Source organism: Ranitomeya variabilis, chromosome 2 (genome assembly GCF_051348905.1).
Source record: "Ranitomeya variabilis isolate aRanVar5 chromosome 2, aRanVar5.hap1, whole genome shotgun sequence".
Taxonomy (NCBI): domain Eukaryota; kingdom Metazoa; phylum Chordata; class Amphibia; order Anura; family Dendrobatidae; genus Ranitomeya; species Ranitomeya variabilis.
In genome coordinates this window covers 259,693,252-259,712,768 of record NC_135233.1, presented here as the reverse complement: position 1 = coordinate 259,712,768, position 19,517 = coordinate 259,693,252, and the positions used below count along the sequence as shown (strand labels likewise).

At 43.5% G+C, this 19,517-nt stretch overlaps 1 protein-coding gene across 6 annotated transcripts in view; it reads right to left on the bottom strand.

The window, feature by feature from the left end:
• The window catches only part of OLFM1 (olfactomedin 1), a 97,548-nt gene that overhangs the window by 3,480 nt on the left and 74,551 nt on the right, over positions 1–19,517 (bottom strand). For all 6 annotated transcript variants that reach the window (XM_077284779.1, XM_077284780.1, XM_077284778.1 and 3 more), the window contains 4 exons: positions 19,200–19,349; positions 18,597–18,752; positions 11,400–11,619; positions 2,155–2,261 (listed from right to left, as the gene is read on the bottom strand). In XM_077284779.1, the coding sequence (XP_077140894.1) occupies positions 2,155–2,261; positions 11,400–11,619; positions 18,597–18,752; positions 19,200–19,349 (633 nt within the window). The remainder of the gene's footprint in view (positions 1–2,154; positions 2,262–11,399; positions 11,620–18,596; positions 18,753–19,199; positions 19,350–19,517) is intronic.

Here is a 19,517-nt window from a genome sequence, read left to right as displayed (position 1 = left end):
TTGTTTTTTCTTGTGTTTTCTTGTGTTTTTCTAAAAAAATGCATGCGTTTTTAACGTAAGCAAACGCATGTGCTTAAAAACGCATGCGTTTACATAGACAACAATGCATTTTTTTGCCGCGAATAAACGCATGCGTTTTTTTGCGGCAAAAAAACGCCGCTAGAAATTACTACATGTTGCATTTCTGCAAATGAACGCACGCGTCAAAAAACGCATGCGTTGCCGAAAACGCGTCAAAACGCACGCTAAAAAACGCATGCGGTTTTTAATGTTAAGTATAGGGAAAAAACGCATGCGTTTTTTAGCGCTAAAACGCTGCAGATCAAAACGCAAGTGTGAAACCAGCCTAAGAGACACACCTGTAGATGTATTTTAATGCACACCTGAAACACACTTCTTTGTGTAGCATCATGGGAAAGTCTAAAGAAATCAGCCAAGGTATCAAGAAGAGAATTGTGGACTCACACAAGTATGGCTCATCCTTGGGTACAATTTCAAGATCCCTGAAGGTGCCTCGTTCATCTGTACAAACAATTATACGCAAGTACAAACAAGATGGGAATGTCCAGCCATCACACCGCTCAGGATGGAGACTGGTTCTGTGTCCCAGAGATGAAAGTGCTTTGGTCCGACATGTGCATATCAACCCAAGGACAAAAGCAAAAGATCATGTGAAGATTATGGCGGAAACTGGTAAGATTGTGTCAATAACCACAGTGAAATGAGTACTGCAACATGGAAAGGCCACTCTGCCAGGAAGAAGCCATTACTCCAAAAGAAACATAAAACAGCCAGATTAATGTTGGCAAATGAACACAGGAACAACAACCTTAATTTTTGGGGACATGTCCTGTGGTCTGATGAAACTAAAATTGAACTTTTTGGGCATAATGACCATCGTTACGTTTGGAGGAAAAAGGGAGAAGCTTAGAAGCCTAAGAACACCATGCCATCTGTGAAACACGGGGGTGGCAGCATCATGTTGTTTGTTTTGTTGCAGGAGGGACTGGTGCACTTCACAAAATAGATGGCATCATGAGAAAAGAAGATTACATGGCAATACTAAAACAACATCTCAAGACATCATCCAAGAAGTTAAAGCTTGGGTGGAAATGGGTCTTCCAAATGGACAATGACCCGAAGCATACTGCCAAAATGGTAAAGTGGCTTATAGATAACAAAGTCAATGTTTTGGAGTGGTCATCACAAAGCCCTGATCTCAATCCTATTGAAAGATTTTTGTTCATAGCTGAAAAGGCAGTTGTGAACAAGGCAACCTACAAACCTGGATCAGTTACAACAGTTTTGTCAGGAGGAATGGGCGCAAATTCCAACCAAGTATTGTGAGAAGCTAGTGGAAGAATATCCCAAACGTCTGACCCAAGTCATTCAGTTTAAGGGCAGTAGTACCAAATACTAATGAAATGTATGCAAACTTTTGACTTTGCAGTAAGTAATAATAATGGCTTAAAATATTCTCTCTCGCTCTCATTCTGGCATTTGGCAAATATTAATAATTATGTTAATCAGACTTGACCTAAATCGGGAAAGGTTTATTCTATTTTCATGTCAGCTATTGAGAAAAACATCCATATGTGTCTTTTCATATAGTGTATGTAAACTTCTGGTTTCAACTGTATATACAATAAAAATAGTGCCTGTGAGCAGTACTAGATTCTAGGATGTTTGGTGATGGCCCCTTCCTCCTCTCCCTGTTGGGTGATGGTCGCTTCCTCCTCTCCCTTTTGGGCGATGGCTGCTTCTTCCTCTCCCTGTTGGGTGTGATGGCCTCTTCCTTCTTTCCCTGTTGGGTGTGATGGCCTCTTCCTTCTTTCCCTGTTGGGTGTGATGGCCTCTTCCTTCTTTCCCTGTTGGGTGTGATGGCCTCTTCCTTCTTTCCCTGTTGGGTGTGATGGCCTCTTCCTTCTTTCCCTGTTGGGCGTGATGGCCTCTTCTTCCTCTCCCTGTTGGGGGATGGCCTCTTCCTCCTCTCCCTGTTGGGTAATGGCCTCTTCCGTCTGTACTTGTTGGGTGATGTCTGTGTCCTCCTATTCCTGTTTCGTACTCATCACTTCCTCCTCTGCCTGTTCACTTGAGGGATCTCCCCATTTGTGGCCATTGTTGAAGATGATATAGAAGATAAATGCCACTTACCCTGTTATCTCCTTCGGGAGCCAAAGGATCCGTCATCCAAGAACCAAATCTGGATCCAGATGCCTTGACTGTGACCGGCTCGCTGATGCCCGTCAGCTTTCCACAGGCTGCAAAACACCAATGAATTACAATCTCATGCATTTTCACTTCCCAATCACTGTGAAAAACCACAATTTATATCCTCTCAATGGATTCATGCCACACACTCAAACAGTGCATCACAGATAGTAAAATATGGATGAAATAGTGGGAGTAAAGCTCTGCAGATCTGTACATGAGAATTTTACTACCACGTGTATATCTAAAATACAAGTGTCGCATCTAATCCTTGTAGTGAAATATCCATAAGGTGTTCGCTCCAGTCACTGCCATACACAGTGCATTTATATAGCAGCTGCAGATATCAGCATTATTCAGTGAGCAAACCCCTGTAATATTATATTACAAATGGACAGACCGGAGATTAATGAGTAAAGACAAGAGTGTGAGACGCTTCCGCTTATTAACCTCAGAGTCCTCAGTCTCTACATTGTCTCCATAGGGTCAGACTGGGGCCTATACAATGATATTCACTATGGACTATTCTTTCTGACAACATATGATGAGGAAGGACAGAGAATTGGGTTATGATTTCTGCTCTGAGTCGTCTTTTCTAATAATGTAATTAACCCTTGTCAACCAATCCAGCAATATGGATAGTGGCTAAATAACTGCAAACATTGAGCTGTTCCCTTTAACACTACTTTATTTGTCCCAGCTCTAGGTCTATAAGTCATCTACACTATCTATTGGAGCCCGTGGTAGTCTGACATCCACCTCCAGTGGCATCTGGATCGCAGCTGGGGGGATGCATAGGATCAGATGGATGATCATAGAGGCCATTCCGTCTGAACGCAGCCTGAACAATCACATTTTCTGTAATTACTGTGTTATTGGGTCACATAATGTGAATCTGTGGCCCATCTCCCTGTCCTCTAGGTAGCCGCTCATTTCTTATTAAGATTCCTGTATCTCAAGTCGCTGAGACCGCTAGTGGGAAGTGTCACATCTGAGATAAGATGTGGACTCTTGGGGGCACAGTATTGTAGCCCCTCGTGCACCTGTATTGTTCTGCTGCTAATTATTCTTATCCCTCACCGGTCATTGAAATGTCACCGGATGTGTAATTAATTGCTTGCTGAGCTTCCTGAAGCCTGGGGGGCCTTTAATCCCCAGCAGTCAGGCGGCCACTCTTGTGCCCATTACAGACCCCCTTCCTTATTTGTGACCTGCTGTAAACAGGAGGAGGAAGGATTCACAATTCTGACTATACTTCATGAACCATTTAAAGCCGTCTCTAGTGATGAGCGAATATACTCGTTACTCGAGATTTCCCGAGCACGCTCGGGGGTCCTCTGAGTATTTTTTAGTGCTTGGAGATTTAGTTTTCATCGCCTCAGCTGAATGATTTACAGCTATTAGCCAGGCTGAGTACATGTGGGGGTTGCCTGGTTGCTAGGGAATCCCCACATGTAATCAAGCAGGCTAGTAGCTGTAAATCATCCAGCTGCGGCGAAAAAACCTAAATCTCCGAGCACTTAAAAATACTCGGAGGACACCCGAGCGTGCTCGGGAAATCTCGAGTAACGAGTATATTCGCTCATCACTAGCCGTCTCACAATCTATTTGGTCATTTTCCTTAAAGCGCTCCTTTTGCTGCCAAATCTATTTGTCTCTGATTGTTCCTGAGAATAAAATCACTAGTGGCCAGGACATTGCCCTCGGCACAGAGGTTAGGGGACCTTCTCAGCTGGAGCCGGGACCTGCAAACCTATGGACGGTATGCATCACAGCTCATTCCTGGCGCTTTAAGAAAGTCTGTCTTACTGGATTGACATTTAAGTGGTGAGGGATGGTTGCCAACCAAATGTTTTTAATTAATCGTGGCTATATCCAGGAGAATTAACTCTGCCTTCAGTAGAAGGGTGTTATTTGCATACGGTCCCCAGGTAGCAGCTTAAAAACTCTTCCTCTAACCTTTCTCCCTATTCTTTATTCCCTGTGCATCACACACTGAGCAGAAGGATTATCCTTGGCTGATGAGCAGATGCAAGCGCCGAACAGTTCAAGGTCAATGGCGATCCAGTGAGGAGTTGTATGGGTAGCACATTGGGGGGAGATTTATTAATATTGGTAAACCATACAAGCAAAATGAGCCGAGCACATTAAACCCTACTTTTGTAGTAAAAGCCTCAGTATATCTATTCTCCACAAGGAAAAACATTTCCATTTTAACCACTTTTGGTGACCTTTCCCCCAGCCCAATCACACCTCCAGTCTTAAGCTGAGGAGGGGCAAAGACCCCAAAACACACCTGCATATGGGGGGTCTGGTTTGGCTTCTATCCAATGTACTGACGTAAGACTCATTAAAGGGTAAGTCTTGACTTTTAGGATTGCTACATCCAAGAGGTGGCGTTAGAGTATCTGCCCTCTTCCTCTCTGAACAAGTTATTTGCATGTCAGCACATATAGGCTGTTGCCACGTGCAGGAAACGCTGCGTGTTTGACGCTGCACAGAGCCGCAGCGTCAAACACGCAGCGCCCAGATGTTCCAGCATAGTGAAGGGGATTTTATCAAATCCCGTCTCCACTATGCTTGGTAAAACGCACCCAGCGGCCCTGCGATTCCGGACATGATGCGCGTCTTTTTAGATCGCAGCATGTCCGTATACCTTGCGGCGACGCTGCGCCGCCGCAATGTAAATCACAGGGCCCTATGCGTGGGGTGCGATGATGCCGGATGTGTACAATGAACACATCCGGCATCATCGCGTCACAGACGGGGGCAGGGCTTAGCGCCGAGCGGGTTTGCCGCTCTGTCCATACCGCCGGCCATCCTGAACGTGGACACATACCCTTAGTCATTTATTCATTAAAACATTTGATAATTTCTGGGCTTAGAAATCCAGTGGGTGGTCTTAACTGGTGATTAACAGCTATATCTGCATGCACACAAATGTGGGAGGCCATCAGTACCTTAATAGACTGCCCACTGGACTCCTAAGCCCAGCCTGATTAGAGGTGAATGAACAGACTGCAACAGGAAGGATGCCCATCACTGAAGAGACCGCCCACTGGACTCCTAAGACCAGCCTGATTATATGTGAATGAAAAGACTACAACAGGAAGAATGTCAATCACTGAAGAGACCGCCCACTGGATAATCATAATCCAGTTAATTTCTTTCAGTTTTGCTTTAGAAGTTGGGTAATCATGCAATGTGTAGGAGGATGTTCGCACTGGCCATTAAACAGACAAAACCTAAGACAGAAACAAAATTAACAATTAGGCTACTTTCACACTTGAGTTTTTTGCAATCCGTCGTTTTGGGCAAAAAACGGATCCTGCAAATGTGCTCGCAGGATGCGTTTTTTACCCATAGACTTGTATTAGCGATGGATCGCGACGGATGGCCACACATTGCGTTTGTCATTTTTTGGCGGACCGTCACAAAAAAAGTTCAATGCAGCGTTTTTTTGTCCATCGCGTCCGCCATTTTCTACAGCGCATGCGCGGCCATAACTCCGCCCCCTCCTCCCCGGACTTCAGAATGGGCAGCGGATGCGTAGAAAAACTGCATCCGCTGCCCATGTCGTGTAGAAATTTCACAACGTGCGTTGGTACGTCGGCCCGACGCATAGCGAAGGACCCGTACCGACGCAAGTGGGAAAGTAGCCTTACCCTGTTGTAAGTAGAAGGTAATAGTGCATATAAATAATAGTAGTTAGTATATAGTGCATATAAACAACATCAAGTACTAAGTAAACACTATTTCTGATTTAAAAAAAAAAAGCGTAAAAGCATAAAAGCCACCTCACCAGTGCCAAGGTATACCTAAATCGGGATGGTCATAACCTCCAGTATTAAAACCTTGCCATGTGTCAAAGTAACGTCGGTGTGAATAAGGGCAGAGCAAGACCGGGTGCTGAATATGGATACCCATCAATTGGGAACTATAAAACTTTATATCCAGTCATTTCGGATACATGGTAAGGTTTTAATACTAGAGGTTATGACCATCATAACTGGGTACACATTGGCTCTGGTGGGATAGCTTTTTTTTAATGCTTTTTGTGATTTAAAAAAAAAAAAAAAAAGTGTTTACTAAGTAACTCATGTTCTTTATATGCACTATTGCTTTTTACTTACTTATAGCAGAGTATATGTTCATTGTGTTTCTACCTCAGGTTTTTTCCACTGGACTCCTAAGCCCAGGATGATTAAAAGGTGAACGAATTTGATGCAAGTTGTAGATTATTTCCCCAAAAATCCATATAACTAGATGCTGTCTGATTGTGCTACGTGTCCAACATGACAGGGTGACATTGTGCCCCTGTACACAATGCAGGACGGCCAGGTGTAACATTCCCTGCTCATTTGCTTTCTGAGGCTGGACAGCCTTACCTGCTGTAATTCATCATCCCCAGAAGAAGAGGATTTATTTGGTTGGGATTGAGGACGGCACTCTAATTTATCTTTCTCCGAGAGCTCCGCACAGGGATGGCGAGAACCTGCTCATACACCCCAATACAAATCTGATAGTGTGCACAGGAATTGATTGAAGTCTTCAGCGCGGAAGGTAAATTATCCATGCCGAAAAGAATCCAAATGAAGGACTCCCAGAAACAAGAGGACCCTCATAGGCTGAGCTGGACTCTCACAGTGATTGCATTGCATTGTAGTTGTTCAGCTCCTGTTGTATTCACTGACAGTATGGACACAATGCCAGGTGGAAGGATGTGCATTGTGATTGCAGCTCTGAATGTGACTGGGGCTTAGTAATGAACAATAAAACATAGATGAAAGATCCTAATCACAAACATAAGAGATTATGCCTAGAAATTGCTCCCTCTGCCTAGTTAGAACCAGTGTAATGTGCTCGTATCAGCAAGTTGCGAGTGCCCAGGATGACATAACGTCTCGTTACAACAGCTCATGAGATATCGCTGGTGCCGATTTCCTCCTCTCCTGATCTGTATACCCCATATGGGATCTCTACTGTGAACGTTACTGCACACAACAGATTGTGCGTGCGGCTCTGCTCACACAATAGGAGCTGCTTAGTGGATCTGCATTTGTGTACAGCTGTGATGGGGACTGCTAAGTATATACGTGTACGTCTCCCCATAGAGCTGTACTCGCATGTACAGTGGTGTGAAAAAGTGTTTGCCTCTTCCTGACTTCCTATTCTTTTGCATGTCTGTCACAGTTAAATGTTTCAGATCACCAAACAAATGTAAATATTAGGCAAGAATAACACAAGTAACAAAAAAATGCAGTTTTACATGAAGGTCTTTATTATTAGGGGAAAAAGAAATCCAATCCCACAGGGCCCTGCGTGAAAAAGTGATTGCCCCTCCTTAAAACATAAATTAACTGTGGTTTATCACATCTTTGGGGAGCGGAGATCAAATTCCCTAGCCGCACCCAGGCCTGATTACTGCCACACCTGTTCTCAATCAAGAAATCACTTAAATAGGACCTGCCTGACAAAGTGAAGCAGACCAAAAGATCCTCAAAAGATAGACATCATGCTGCGATCCAAAGAAATTCTGGAACAAATGAGAAAGAAAGTAATTGAGAACTATCAGTATGGAAAAGGTTACGACTCATCCAAGAGGATAGAAAAGACCCCACAAAAATATCCAAAGAACTGCAGGCCTAACTTGCTTCAATTAAGGTCAGTGTTCATGACTCCGCCATAAGAAAGAGACTGGGCAAAAATGGCCTGCATGGCAGAGTTCAAAGACAAAAACAACTGCTGAGCAACAAGAATATAAAGGCTTGTTTCAGTTGTGCCAGAAAACATCTTGATGATCCCGAAGACTTGAGATAATTTTCTGTGGGCTGACAAGACAAAAGTTGGAACTTTTTGGAAAGCGTATGTCTCATTACATCTGGCGTAGAAGTAACACAGCATTTCAGAAAAAGAACATTATACCAACAGTAAAATATGGTGGTCTGGGGCTGTTTTACTGCTTCGGGACCTGGAAGACTCACTGTGGTAAATGGAACCATGAATTCTGCTACCAAAAAATCCTGAAGGAGAATGTCTGTTTGTGACCTCAAGCTGAAGCGTACTTGGGTTATACAGCAGGACAATGATCCAAAACACACCAGCAAGTCCACCTCTGAGTGGCTTAATAAAAACAAAATTAAGACTTTGGAGTGACCTAGTCAAAGTCCTGACCTTAATCCGATTGAGATGCTGTGGCATGACCTTAAAAAGGCAGTTCGTGCCAGGAAACTCTCCATTGTGGCTTAGATACAACAATTCTACAAAGATGAGTGGGCCAAAATTCCTCCAGAGCATTGTAAAAGACTCATTGCCAGTATTTGCCACTTATTACAAACGCTTGATTGCAGTTGTTGCTGCTAATGGCGGCCCAACCAGTTATTAGGTTTAAGGGGCAATTACTTTTTCACACAGGGCACTGTAGGTTTGGATTTGTTTTTCCCTTAATCATAAAGGCCTTCATTTATAAACTGCATTTTGTGATTACTTGTGTTATCTTTGTCTAATATTTACATTTGTTTGGTGATCTGAGACATTTAAGTGTTACAGACATGCAAAAGAAAAGGAAATCAGGAAGGGGGCAAACACTTTTTCACACCACTTCAGATCCCATGGCCAAGCCATCATCCTTTAGACAAGCTGCATGTAGAAGACTATTAACCCTTGTGCCATAAGGAGAGATTCTCAGGGTTTTTTTATGTTGATTTTGCAGCATATCTTGCATCACAGAATATATGAAGTGGTTTTTGATGTGGATGTTCAAACAAAACAGATTTAATACACAAAGACAAAAAAAAACAAAAAAAAAAAACCACCTCAGTGTGAGCATACCCTTAAGGGGAAGCAAATCCTGTTCATGTTTGATCTAGCACACCTGCCCCCCCACCCGCCATCAATAATTGGCAGCTACATTCTGCCTACAGGAAAGTGGGGTGAAGAGAGATTATTTCTCATGTATAGTTGGCCTACCAGCTGCCACCTCTGATCAATGTTCATTTCCTCCTTCTTCCAAGATGGCCACCATTGTGATACGGGCAGTGGCAAGTCTAAACCGCTTTCCCTGTGCTGGGGGATAGAAAAGTGGGTTGATGCTTGGCTTAGACTTTTCACTGCTCCCTATGCAAGTGGCCATCTTGGAATAAGGAGGACCAGAACGCCGGTCTCAGCAGAGGCTCCAGGTAGAGCGACTATACATGAGAAAGTGTCACTGTTCAGTTGCAGTGTGGAGAGTTGCGTGAATAGGCGTTCCCTACGACTTCATGGCACTAGCACTTTCTGCTGAATTACTAAAGTGCTGATAATTCGTGATGAGCGAGTGTACTCGTTGCTCGGGTTTTCCTGAGCACGCTCGGGTGGTCTCCGAGTATTTATGACTGCTCGGAGATTTAGTTTTCATCACGGCAGCTGAATGATTTACAGCTACTAGCCTGCTTGATTACATGTGGGGATTCCCTAGCAACCAGGCAACCCCCACATGCACTTAGGCTGGCTAGTAGCTGTAAATCATTCAGTTGCCACGATGAAAACTAAATCTCCGAGCAGTCAAATACTCGGAGGTCACCCGAGCGTGCTCAGGAAAACCCGAGCAACGAGTACACTTGCTCATCACTACTGATAATACAATTTGTTTGTAGTGGCACCAATGGAGGTCTTGCCTGCAACTTCATACGAATTTATGTCCCATGCTCAGGGTACAGCCTTTGGCCGTACCGTGGACCCCCTTTATAGTCATGAAGGCAGAGCTTCCATACAATGCACATGTGTGTGACCCACAAACATGCTAATGTCAGCAATATTTTGGATAGGATATTCAAGATGCTGACAATGCCGCGCGCCTCCAAAATCAGGCAAGGGAATCACAGGAGCTCACAAGAGTTGCATACTTTATTCAGGGGTATAAGATTACACGTTTCGTGGACGTCCTGTCCACTTCCTCAGGTACATAGATTGGCTGCAACTCTTCTGAACTCTGATTCCCTTGCCTGATTTTGGAGGAGCACGGAATTGTTGGCATCTTGAATATCCTATCCAGAATTTCTTGAAGATCCTTCTCGGGTCCGGTGCCATCTGCAGCCAGTCTATCATACTTACTATATGTGTTGTGCATACTAACAATGCGTAAAAGGTGAGAATTTTACCTTACAGTAAACTAATTGTTATTTTGGTAACTGCGCTATTGCGCCCCTCTCTTTACCGTTTCTAAAGTCAGCAATATATTACAGGGAAAGCTTTGTAAAGTTTGCACTGGAGTTCAGGAATGATCAGAGGCATAATAGGTGGAGATGCTGTGAATTACTTTGCAGTGAACGTTTGTATCATTAGTACATGTATGGCAGTGGCATCGTACTTGCCTAATAAGCGGCGTCACCTCTGTGGAGCATCTGAGGATAACTTGTGTTCTGTCTGACATTTATTACTATTTTTACACCCTCTGTATTGTGCACACATTTCACAACAGAACAATATATCATTGCATTACTCTACGTCCCCAGAAAGAAAACCCAAAAACCAGATCAGAGCCTTGTGCAGTGTTTGGGATTTCACCCACTGATCTGGCGTTTGTCTTGCTTTTTGATAAAAGGTGCCCTGCTGGAGTGGTTCTGGCCAGGTCAGTGAGGACCGCCACTTCATCATCATTAAAAAGGAACTACACTGGAAATCATTGTCCAAGACCCTGAAGAAAGGGCAACACATAAAACACTATGATGGCCCATCGCCTACCCGTGGTGAAAGCAGCCAGTCTGCGGGACCATAATTGTGCCTGCGAGGTAAGCGGCACCCTGTGTCTGTCCATGCAAACTGCTGCTTCCATAGCGAATCAGATGATGGGCAGGAATGGAGGAAACACATTTTCTGCACTAAATCTAGATGTGCCTCATTCAGTTAAAATAATCTGGATATAGCAGAGCCGAGTATGTCACAAACCTATCCAATGACATGCTCAGCTCTGCTACATCTGCACATAAACACAATGAAATCAGCATCCCACTCCAAGTGTGTAACCATAAACCTTGTGTGTTTTGCTAACTAACCCTCCCATGCATTGTGCAGGTCATCAGAAAGCAATAATGCAATGCTGTTCTGTGACGGAGCCTTGGGAGCTGTCCGATCAGCACCGCTAGCTACATATATGGATGTTTGGAGATGAAGGTAGCGGGCTGTTGCCACCATGACAGGTCTGAGCCTACCTAATTTTTGCATGCATGCACGGAGCCTTTCTTCAAGATTTGACACTCTGCTCTGAAGTTCCTCGTAGTCATAGGCGCCAATCTCCTCCTGAAGCTCGTTAAGAACTGACGTCAGATTCTGGACCTCCTCCTTAAACTGCAATACCAATTTGGCATCGGCTTTGTACTCTTCCAACACTGGTATCAGAGGCCTAAGTTCCTCCATTTTCGCTTTTATTGCCTGCAAGGTTAAAATAAGCTGGTTCAGTGCTCTGCATGCAAAACTTGGCAACACCCTCTCCTGCCCTTGTGCCTGTCCTGCCCCTGTGCCTGCCCTCAAGCTGCCTACCCCCTCCTTACATGGGTGCAGTGGTGCATAAACCCCTCACAGAGGCCATGAGAGTGCTGGCAGATATTAAAAAATCTTCAGTACAACTTATTTGGGAAAGGCCTTTATTAGTCATTTTTTGTTTCAAATGCAACATCTTATGGTTACATGCGTTTTGTTTTTTTTTCTCTTTTTTTTTTTTTTTTTTTAAACACATACACAAAGATTTTCTTTCTTAAAAAAAAAAAAAAATAAAAATAATAATAAAAAAAAATGCATCAACAAGGGTTAAAAATTCTTCATGAAATGCAGCTACATTCGCATGCAAAGGAAGATTGGAATTCAACGTGTTCAACGTTCCTTAGTGAAAAGCTCTAATTGGGAGAATAAAGATTACAAAAATAACAGAAAAAGAAATTAAAAGGGTAAAAAGAGAATTCTGATTGGTGCCCAAACTGCTGTGTGTCTTTCATGGTAACATAGGAGTTAACTGCCTCTTCAGTCACTGCAAGTTAAGTTAGCCCTGCAATCAAGAAAACGAAATACTGGTGAGGAGTCTGAGCACTAATCTGCATTCATCAACACGTTTCTCCGGAGCTGGACTCGCTCTTGCACATCATGCAGTTAGGGGGCGCTATGATAAATTACTTTGTAGCTTTTTCTCTGGGCCTTTTTGTGGTTTGCAATTTAAAAAAAAAAAAAAAAAGTCTTCCCTCAGCTGGGATCTGTCCTGCTGTTTGTATCCTCCACCACGCTCTAGCTCAGATCACACAGGGCAGAACGGCCATGAAGTGGTCTGTACATCTAAAAGAGCCCCATCCCCCTGCTTTGCACTGGAGATTATTTATGATCCCTCACTATTTATTTTCCAGTTATCAAACTGTATTCACTTTTTTTGTGTGCTGTTCTGCTTTCCACCGTGCACACTGGCACACCTTGAATAAAGCGGAACAGGTCACAATACTCCTTATACACACAATACATATAGCAGAAGTGTGCATGCAGCTCTGGATGTGAATGGAGTATGAGCATGGCATGATACATGAAGGTTGCAGGACTATGGGACACGGAAATTATACATCTGTTCTAATCATAAATAATGAAGTGGAGCATTTAGGGGCAGAAGCCTCTTTACTTCCATCAACCTCACTAATTACTTACCAGCAAAGAACGCTAAAGGTAAACTACCTTGTCGTCATAGAATATGCCATATAGAGACAGCGTAATGGCTCAGTGGTTAGCACTGTACTATATATAGAGGCAGTACGGTAGCTTAGTGGTTAGCACTGTACTACATATAGGGCATCACAGTGTCTCAGTGAGTACCACTGTAGTATATATTATATAGAGGCAGCATGGTGGCTCAGTGGTTAGCACTGTACTATATGTAGGATAGAAGCAGCATGGTGGCTCACTGGTTAGCACTGTACTATATATGAGGAAGCAGTGACCCAATGGTTAGGTTAAAAATGTACTATATGTAGGGCAGCAAGATGGCTCAGTGGTTAGTAATGTATGATATGTGCGGAAGCACAGTGGCTCAGTTGTTAGCAGTGTACTATAATATAAATTATATATATACATACATTATATATATATATATATATATATATATATATATATATATATATATATATATATATATTACACACACACACACACATACTGTAGGTGGATCAGTGGTTAGCACTTGGGTCCTCGGTTCAATTTCCACCAAGAACAACCCACAAGAAAAGGGACTTGAATGTTTTCCCCATGTTTGCATGGGTTTCCTCTGGTTTCTTCCCACACTACAAAAGACATACTGATAAGGGATAGATTGTGAGCCCCAATGAGATGTCATCTGCGGAATAAATGGCACTATAGTATAATAAATAAAGAGCTTTCCATATTTGGGGACCTGACTGGTAACCTTAGGTTATGCTGGATAGGGTGGAGTTACATATTAAGAGGATAATGCTTATTGTGGTCTATGACTACCTTCTGGGTGCCATATGTGATCAGATGTACTGTCCTGTATGTGCTAAAGAGTAACTAATTTATTTATTGATTGTTTTTGCCAAGTTATTCTTGTAACACACTCCGTTAGCCTAATTTACTGCCTTCTCTTCTAAATCACATGCTGAAAGTGCTGTTTTACCTGTCCAGTTCATGCTCCTTTAGAGACTGCTTAGATTTGCTGCTGCAGCAAGAATCTGTGCTCAAATAGTAATTGCAAACCCTTTCCTATGTGAGCCTCTCTGCTCCCACCTCCCCTCTGCACAGATTCTTGGTAGAGCAGCAGATCAAAGGAGCTTCTAAAGTAGCATGAACTGGGAAGTTAGAACAGAGAAGGAGAAGCAAAATGAGGTAATGGAGTGTAGTCTATATTAACAAGATTCAGAACGTTGCAATGCCTGGAGGATAATTATGTAAGGTTTAGTGATTCTTTAAGTTTCCTATGAGACGCTGCACACATTTATTTCATTGTGTCCCATGTTTAGTTCAGGAATCTAGAGGGGATTCACACCATATGTGATGACAGAAGTCTGAGGTTTCCCGATTCTTGCGCAGGGTCATGACGAGCTGTTTTGCCTTCGCCCCTCTAATAATAGAATTGTTCTATAGGCACCGCTGCTCTCCCAGTGGGAGCAATTAAATTAGCAGGAAGTGAGAGCAGCAGTGCCAGTGACGTCCCTGAATCCTCCTGACTTGACCCTAGTTTGTGGTTAAACTTTCCTGTTCTGAGGTGCCAACTGCAGCGCTTATAATTGGCATCAAACCCAACTGTTCCACCAGTAGACCAGACACCCGTCACTTAAAGGAAGGGGGACTCTGTAAAGAAACATTTGAGGCAGCGTACGGAAACCAATTATGGTACTGTAAGGTACTTTATGACTTGCACATTTTTCCTAGTGGTGAGACCGAGTATAGAACAGGCAATGCCTCGATACGTCCATTATTGAGCATGCATTGTGGGAACGGTGCCAGGTGGGCACGAGCCAACCGCTAACAGGAAAACTAGCTGCGAGGGGTTTATAACCTGCAGCTTACTGTGTGAGCGCCTCAGCCACTGGCACACAGGCCGCTGCACCAGACATGTCCTTATTTAAGGGATTAAAATGGTCATTGTGCTGCGCCATTTAGGAGCGGCCACCTGAGACCGATCCCAACCTTCAATCATGTTGGGAAGTGACAGGTCGGCACCATACGATGCACTATACACATATATTCTAGTGTTGTCTGGTGAAGTGGCAGCAGGATTGTCTCGTTCTAAAACACATATATATATATATATATATATATATATATATATATATATATATATATATATATATATAGGTGGCCCCATCTACTTGGCACTGCCTGCTGGGATATCATATTAATAATCCTTTATATTCGGTCTGACCACAAGCGAGAGAAATGGCCATAAAAGCGAGTTTATTTAGTCACGCCAGCCATGCTTACATGAATTCCTTCTAATTAACAAGCGTCACGGCTCGTCACACCTCATCTCTGCTGAAGAATTGGTCTCTCCAATCTCATTATGTGCGGCTGAGGCACCTCACTATCCAAAAATATTCATCATGTGAATAGAGTCATTGCTGAAAGGTCAATATATAGTACATCGAGTTTCTTTTTTTTTTTTTCTTTTTTTTTCAGTCTATTTGGTAAGGAAGGGGAAGCTACCCATCTAGCCTTCTAACGTTGGCTAGTACTCGACCCCATGAATTTTACATGTTTTTATATCTTGTCACTAAATAATCACTAAAAGTTTAAGAGATACTACAAGGTTAATCTGCATTCCTCAAAGTCTATGCTAAATATAATTGGACCACTTGTGACCTACATTACTGATCCTAAGTTACATCCTGTATTATACTCCAGAGCTGCACTCACTATTCTGCTGGTGCAGTCACTGTGTACATACATTACATTACTGATCCTGAGTTACATCCTGTATTATACTGCAGAGCTGCACTCACGATTCTGCTGGTGCAGTCACTGTGTACATACATTACATTACGGATCCTGTACTGATCCTGAGTTACATCCTGTATTATACCCCAGAGCTGCACTCACTATTCTGCTGGTGCAGTCACTGTGTACATACATTACATTACTGATCCTGTACTGATCCTGAGTTACATCCTGTATTATACTCCAGAGATGCACTCACGATTCTGCTGGTGCAGTCACTGTGTACATACATTACATATCCTGTACTGATCCTGAGTTACATCCTGTATTATACCCCAGAGCTGCACTCACTATTCTGCTGGTGCAGTCACTGTGTACATACATTACATTACTGATCCTGTACTGATCCTGAGTTACATCCTGTATTATACCCCAGAGCTGCACTCACTATTCTGCTGGTGCAGTCACTCTGTACATACATTACATTACTGATCCTGTATTATACTCCAGAGCTGCACTCACTATTCTGCTGGTGCAGTCACTGTGTACATACATTACTGATTCTGAGTTACATCTTGTACTAGACTCCAGAGCTGCACTCACTATTCTGCTGGTGCAGTCACTGTGTACATTCAGTGGGTACGGAAAGTATTCAAACCCCATTAAATTTTTTACTCTTGGTTTCATTGCAGCCATTTGGTAGATTCAAAAAAGTTCATATTTTTTTACTCATTAAATGTACACGCTGCACCCCATCTTGACTGAAAAAAACAAAACAAAAAAAAAAACAAATGTAGAAATTTTTGCAAATTTATTAAAGAAAAACTGAAATATCAGTCATAAGTATTCAGAGCCTTTGCTCGGACACTCATGCTTAAGTCAGCTGCTGTCCATTTCCTTGTGATCGTCCTTGAGATGGTTCTACTCCTTCATTGGAGTCCAGCTATGTTTAATTAAACTGATAGGACTTGATTTGGAAAGGCACACACCTGTCTATATAAGACCTCACAGCTCACAGTGCATGTCAGACCAAATGAGAATCATGAGGGCAAAGGAACTGGCCAAGGGGCTCAGAGACAGAATTGTGGCAAGGCTCAGACCTGGCCAAGGTTACAACAGAATTTCTGCAGTACTCGAGATCCTAAGAGCACAGTGGCCTCCATAATCCTTAAGTGGAAGAAGTTTGGGACCACCAGAAGTCTTCCTAGACCTGGCTGTCCAGCCAAACTGAGCAATCGTGGGAGAAGAGCCTTGGTGGGAGAGGTAAAGAAGAACCCCAAGATCACTGTGGCTGAGCTTCAGAGATGCAGTAGGGAGATGGGAGAAAGGTCTGGTGGTCATTGAAGGAAACATGAATGCGGCCAAGTACAGAGATATCCTGGATGAAAACCTCTTCCAGGGTGCTCTGGACCTCAGACTTGGCGGCAGGTTCACCTTCCAACAAGACAATGACCCTAAGCACACAGCTAAAATAACAAAGGAGTGGTTTCAGGACAACTCTGTGACCATTCTTGACTGGCCCAGCCAGAGCCCTGACCTAAATCCAACTGAGCATCTCTGGAGAGACTTGAAAATGGCTGTCCTCCAATGTTCACCATCCAACCTGATGGAACTGGAGAGGATCTGCAAGGAAGAATGGCCCAGAATCCCCAAATCCAGGTGTGAACAACTTGTTGCATCATTCCCAAGAAGACTCATGGCTGCACTAGCTCAAAAGGTGCTTCTACTCAATACTGAGCAAAGGGTCTGAATACTTATGACCATGCGATATTTCAGTTTTTCTTTTTTAATACATTGGCAAAAATGTCTACATTTGTTTTGTTTTTTTGTTTTTTTTCAGTCAAGATGGGGTGCAGAGTGTACATTAATGTGAAAAAAAAATGAACTTTTTTGAAATTACCAAATGGCTGCATTGAAACAAGGAGTGAAAAATTTAAAGGGGTCTGAATACTTTCTGTACCCACTGTACATTACATTACTTATCCCAAGTTACATCTTGGGGGGGGGGGGGGGTAACTGCACGTAGCCGGTTTGGAAACTGACACTTCCTAGAATGCACTTCGCCAGTGCGCCCTGCACAGAACAAGCAAGGATTGCAGAGAGATTTCAGCTCTGAAGCTGCAGAATTCACAAAGTGCCTGAACTGTAATTCTATGTGTACCCTGCAGATCTGTGCTCAGCTGTGAACCTACCTTCTACCACTGGTTTCCGGTCTGCTGCCTCTGGCATGAATCGATATTGTAAGATGGGTGCCGATTCTCTACATGTTTATGTGCGGTCTCCCCAGCATCCCGGATGGGGTTCGGGGTCTTACAACGTTGATTTTGGCTTTAGATGTTTCGGGCTGTGATCACTCATTTTCATGTGCTGATGCCATCGTTTATGAGGTGTCCTCTTTAGACGTGTTTTTTTTTTTTTTTTAAGGACATTTGGTCGGGATATCCATTCATTCATAAAAGACCACAGGCTCAGAATCGTCTACACACGTGACTATCACAGGATGGGGGATTTCTGCCCCATTAGGAGGAGAAATCTCAGTGCGGTCCAATATTCTGCCCTACACAAGTTTCATCATTCCAACAGGAGACCCCTGACCAGTATTTTATTCCGATCACCCATCCTCCGGCTGATAATGGAACATCTGGACATTTCCTGCACATTATAAGCTAATCTTCCTCCGTATAAGCAGGGGAGAAAGAAACGCCTGATGAGGAGAGGGGTGCGGGGAAAGGTGACAGCTCAGACGGCTCCTATCTAATGGATGGAAACATCCACTATCTGACTATAAGGAAGGCAGGAAATGAGGAATTAGGTGTTTACCGGCTATTAGATCGTGTTTCTATAAAATATTTGTCAGGAGCCTCCTTTACATAAGCTTTGTGTAATGCCTTAGCTGATTTCGGACTACGGGCCTCATGGTTATGCTGGGACTTGTAGTGCATGGCGGCTGTAGCACTGCAGTCAGTAAATGGCTGCAGGAGAGAACCCACCTTGAACTGCCTGGCCTGGTGCTGTCTGTGAGACTCTTCCACTTGTTTAAATTTGGACTCCAGGCCTTTCATCTGATTCTCCATTCGTTCTACATACTGCAGGTCCCGCTGAGTTCTCCTGTCCAGGACTTCTATGGACTGCGACATGTTCTGCACCTACAGACATCAGTTTACAGCACAATATTAATAGCATATAGCGCCATCACCTGCAAGACGATATAGGGAAACCATTTCTCCCAAACACCCACCATCCCATAATAATCCCCATCAGATGTCTGTATAACAGACGGGTCGGTTCTGATAATGGACAAGAACTGGCCTGCCAACGTCATTACACCTCAGATGTAAGAGGTCAGTGCTGACATCACCTGACTTGGCCGCCATGTTGGCAGGAGTCATCTTGTCATGTCTCTCTTATAGAGGACAGGGAGAGTTGTAGTACACAAGTCTCCCACAGTTGAACACTTAAGAGGGTCGTCCATGTCTTTATTAGAAATTGGAGCTTTTAAACAACTGGTGAGATAGCGCAGGATGGGAACACTTACTGCCCCAGGGGTACAGCACAGCCTGTGAATTGTGGAGGGGCGCCGGACGGCCTCTTACCTTTTCTAATAGCTGCCTCAGCTGCTTTGTCCTGGCATCTCGTGAACACATGGTCTGTTGTGGAGCCACCACTGTGCATATACATCGCCCCTCGCTGTCCTGGGCAGAGCTGTATACCTGCCAGCTTTCTTCTGGGTTGGTTGGCAACACCTAGGAATGGAGGACATGGCGAAGAAAGTAAAATATCACGCCTAGAAGAGGAGAAGGTGCGAGGAAAGGAATTCAGGTCAATGATATTTAATGGATGCCTGAGCAGATATTTTTCTGTGGATGAAACCTGAGAGTCACGCTGAGTCTGCAAGATTAGACTACTGTGTA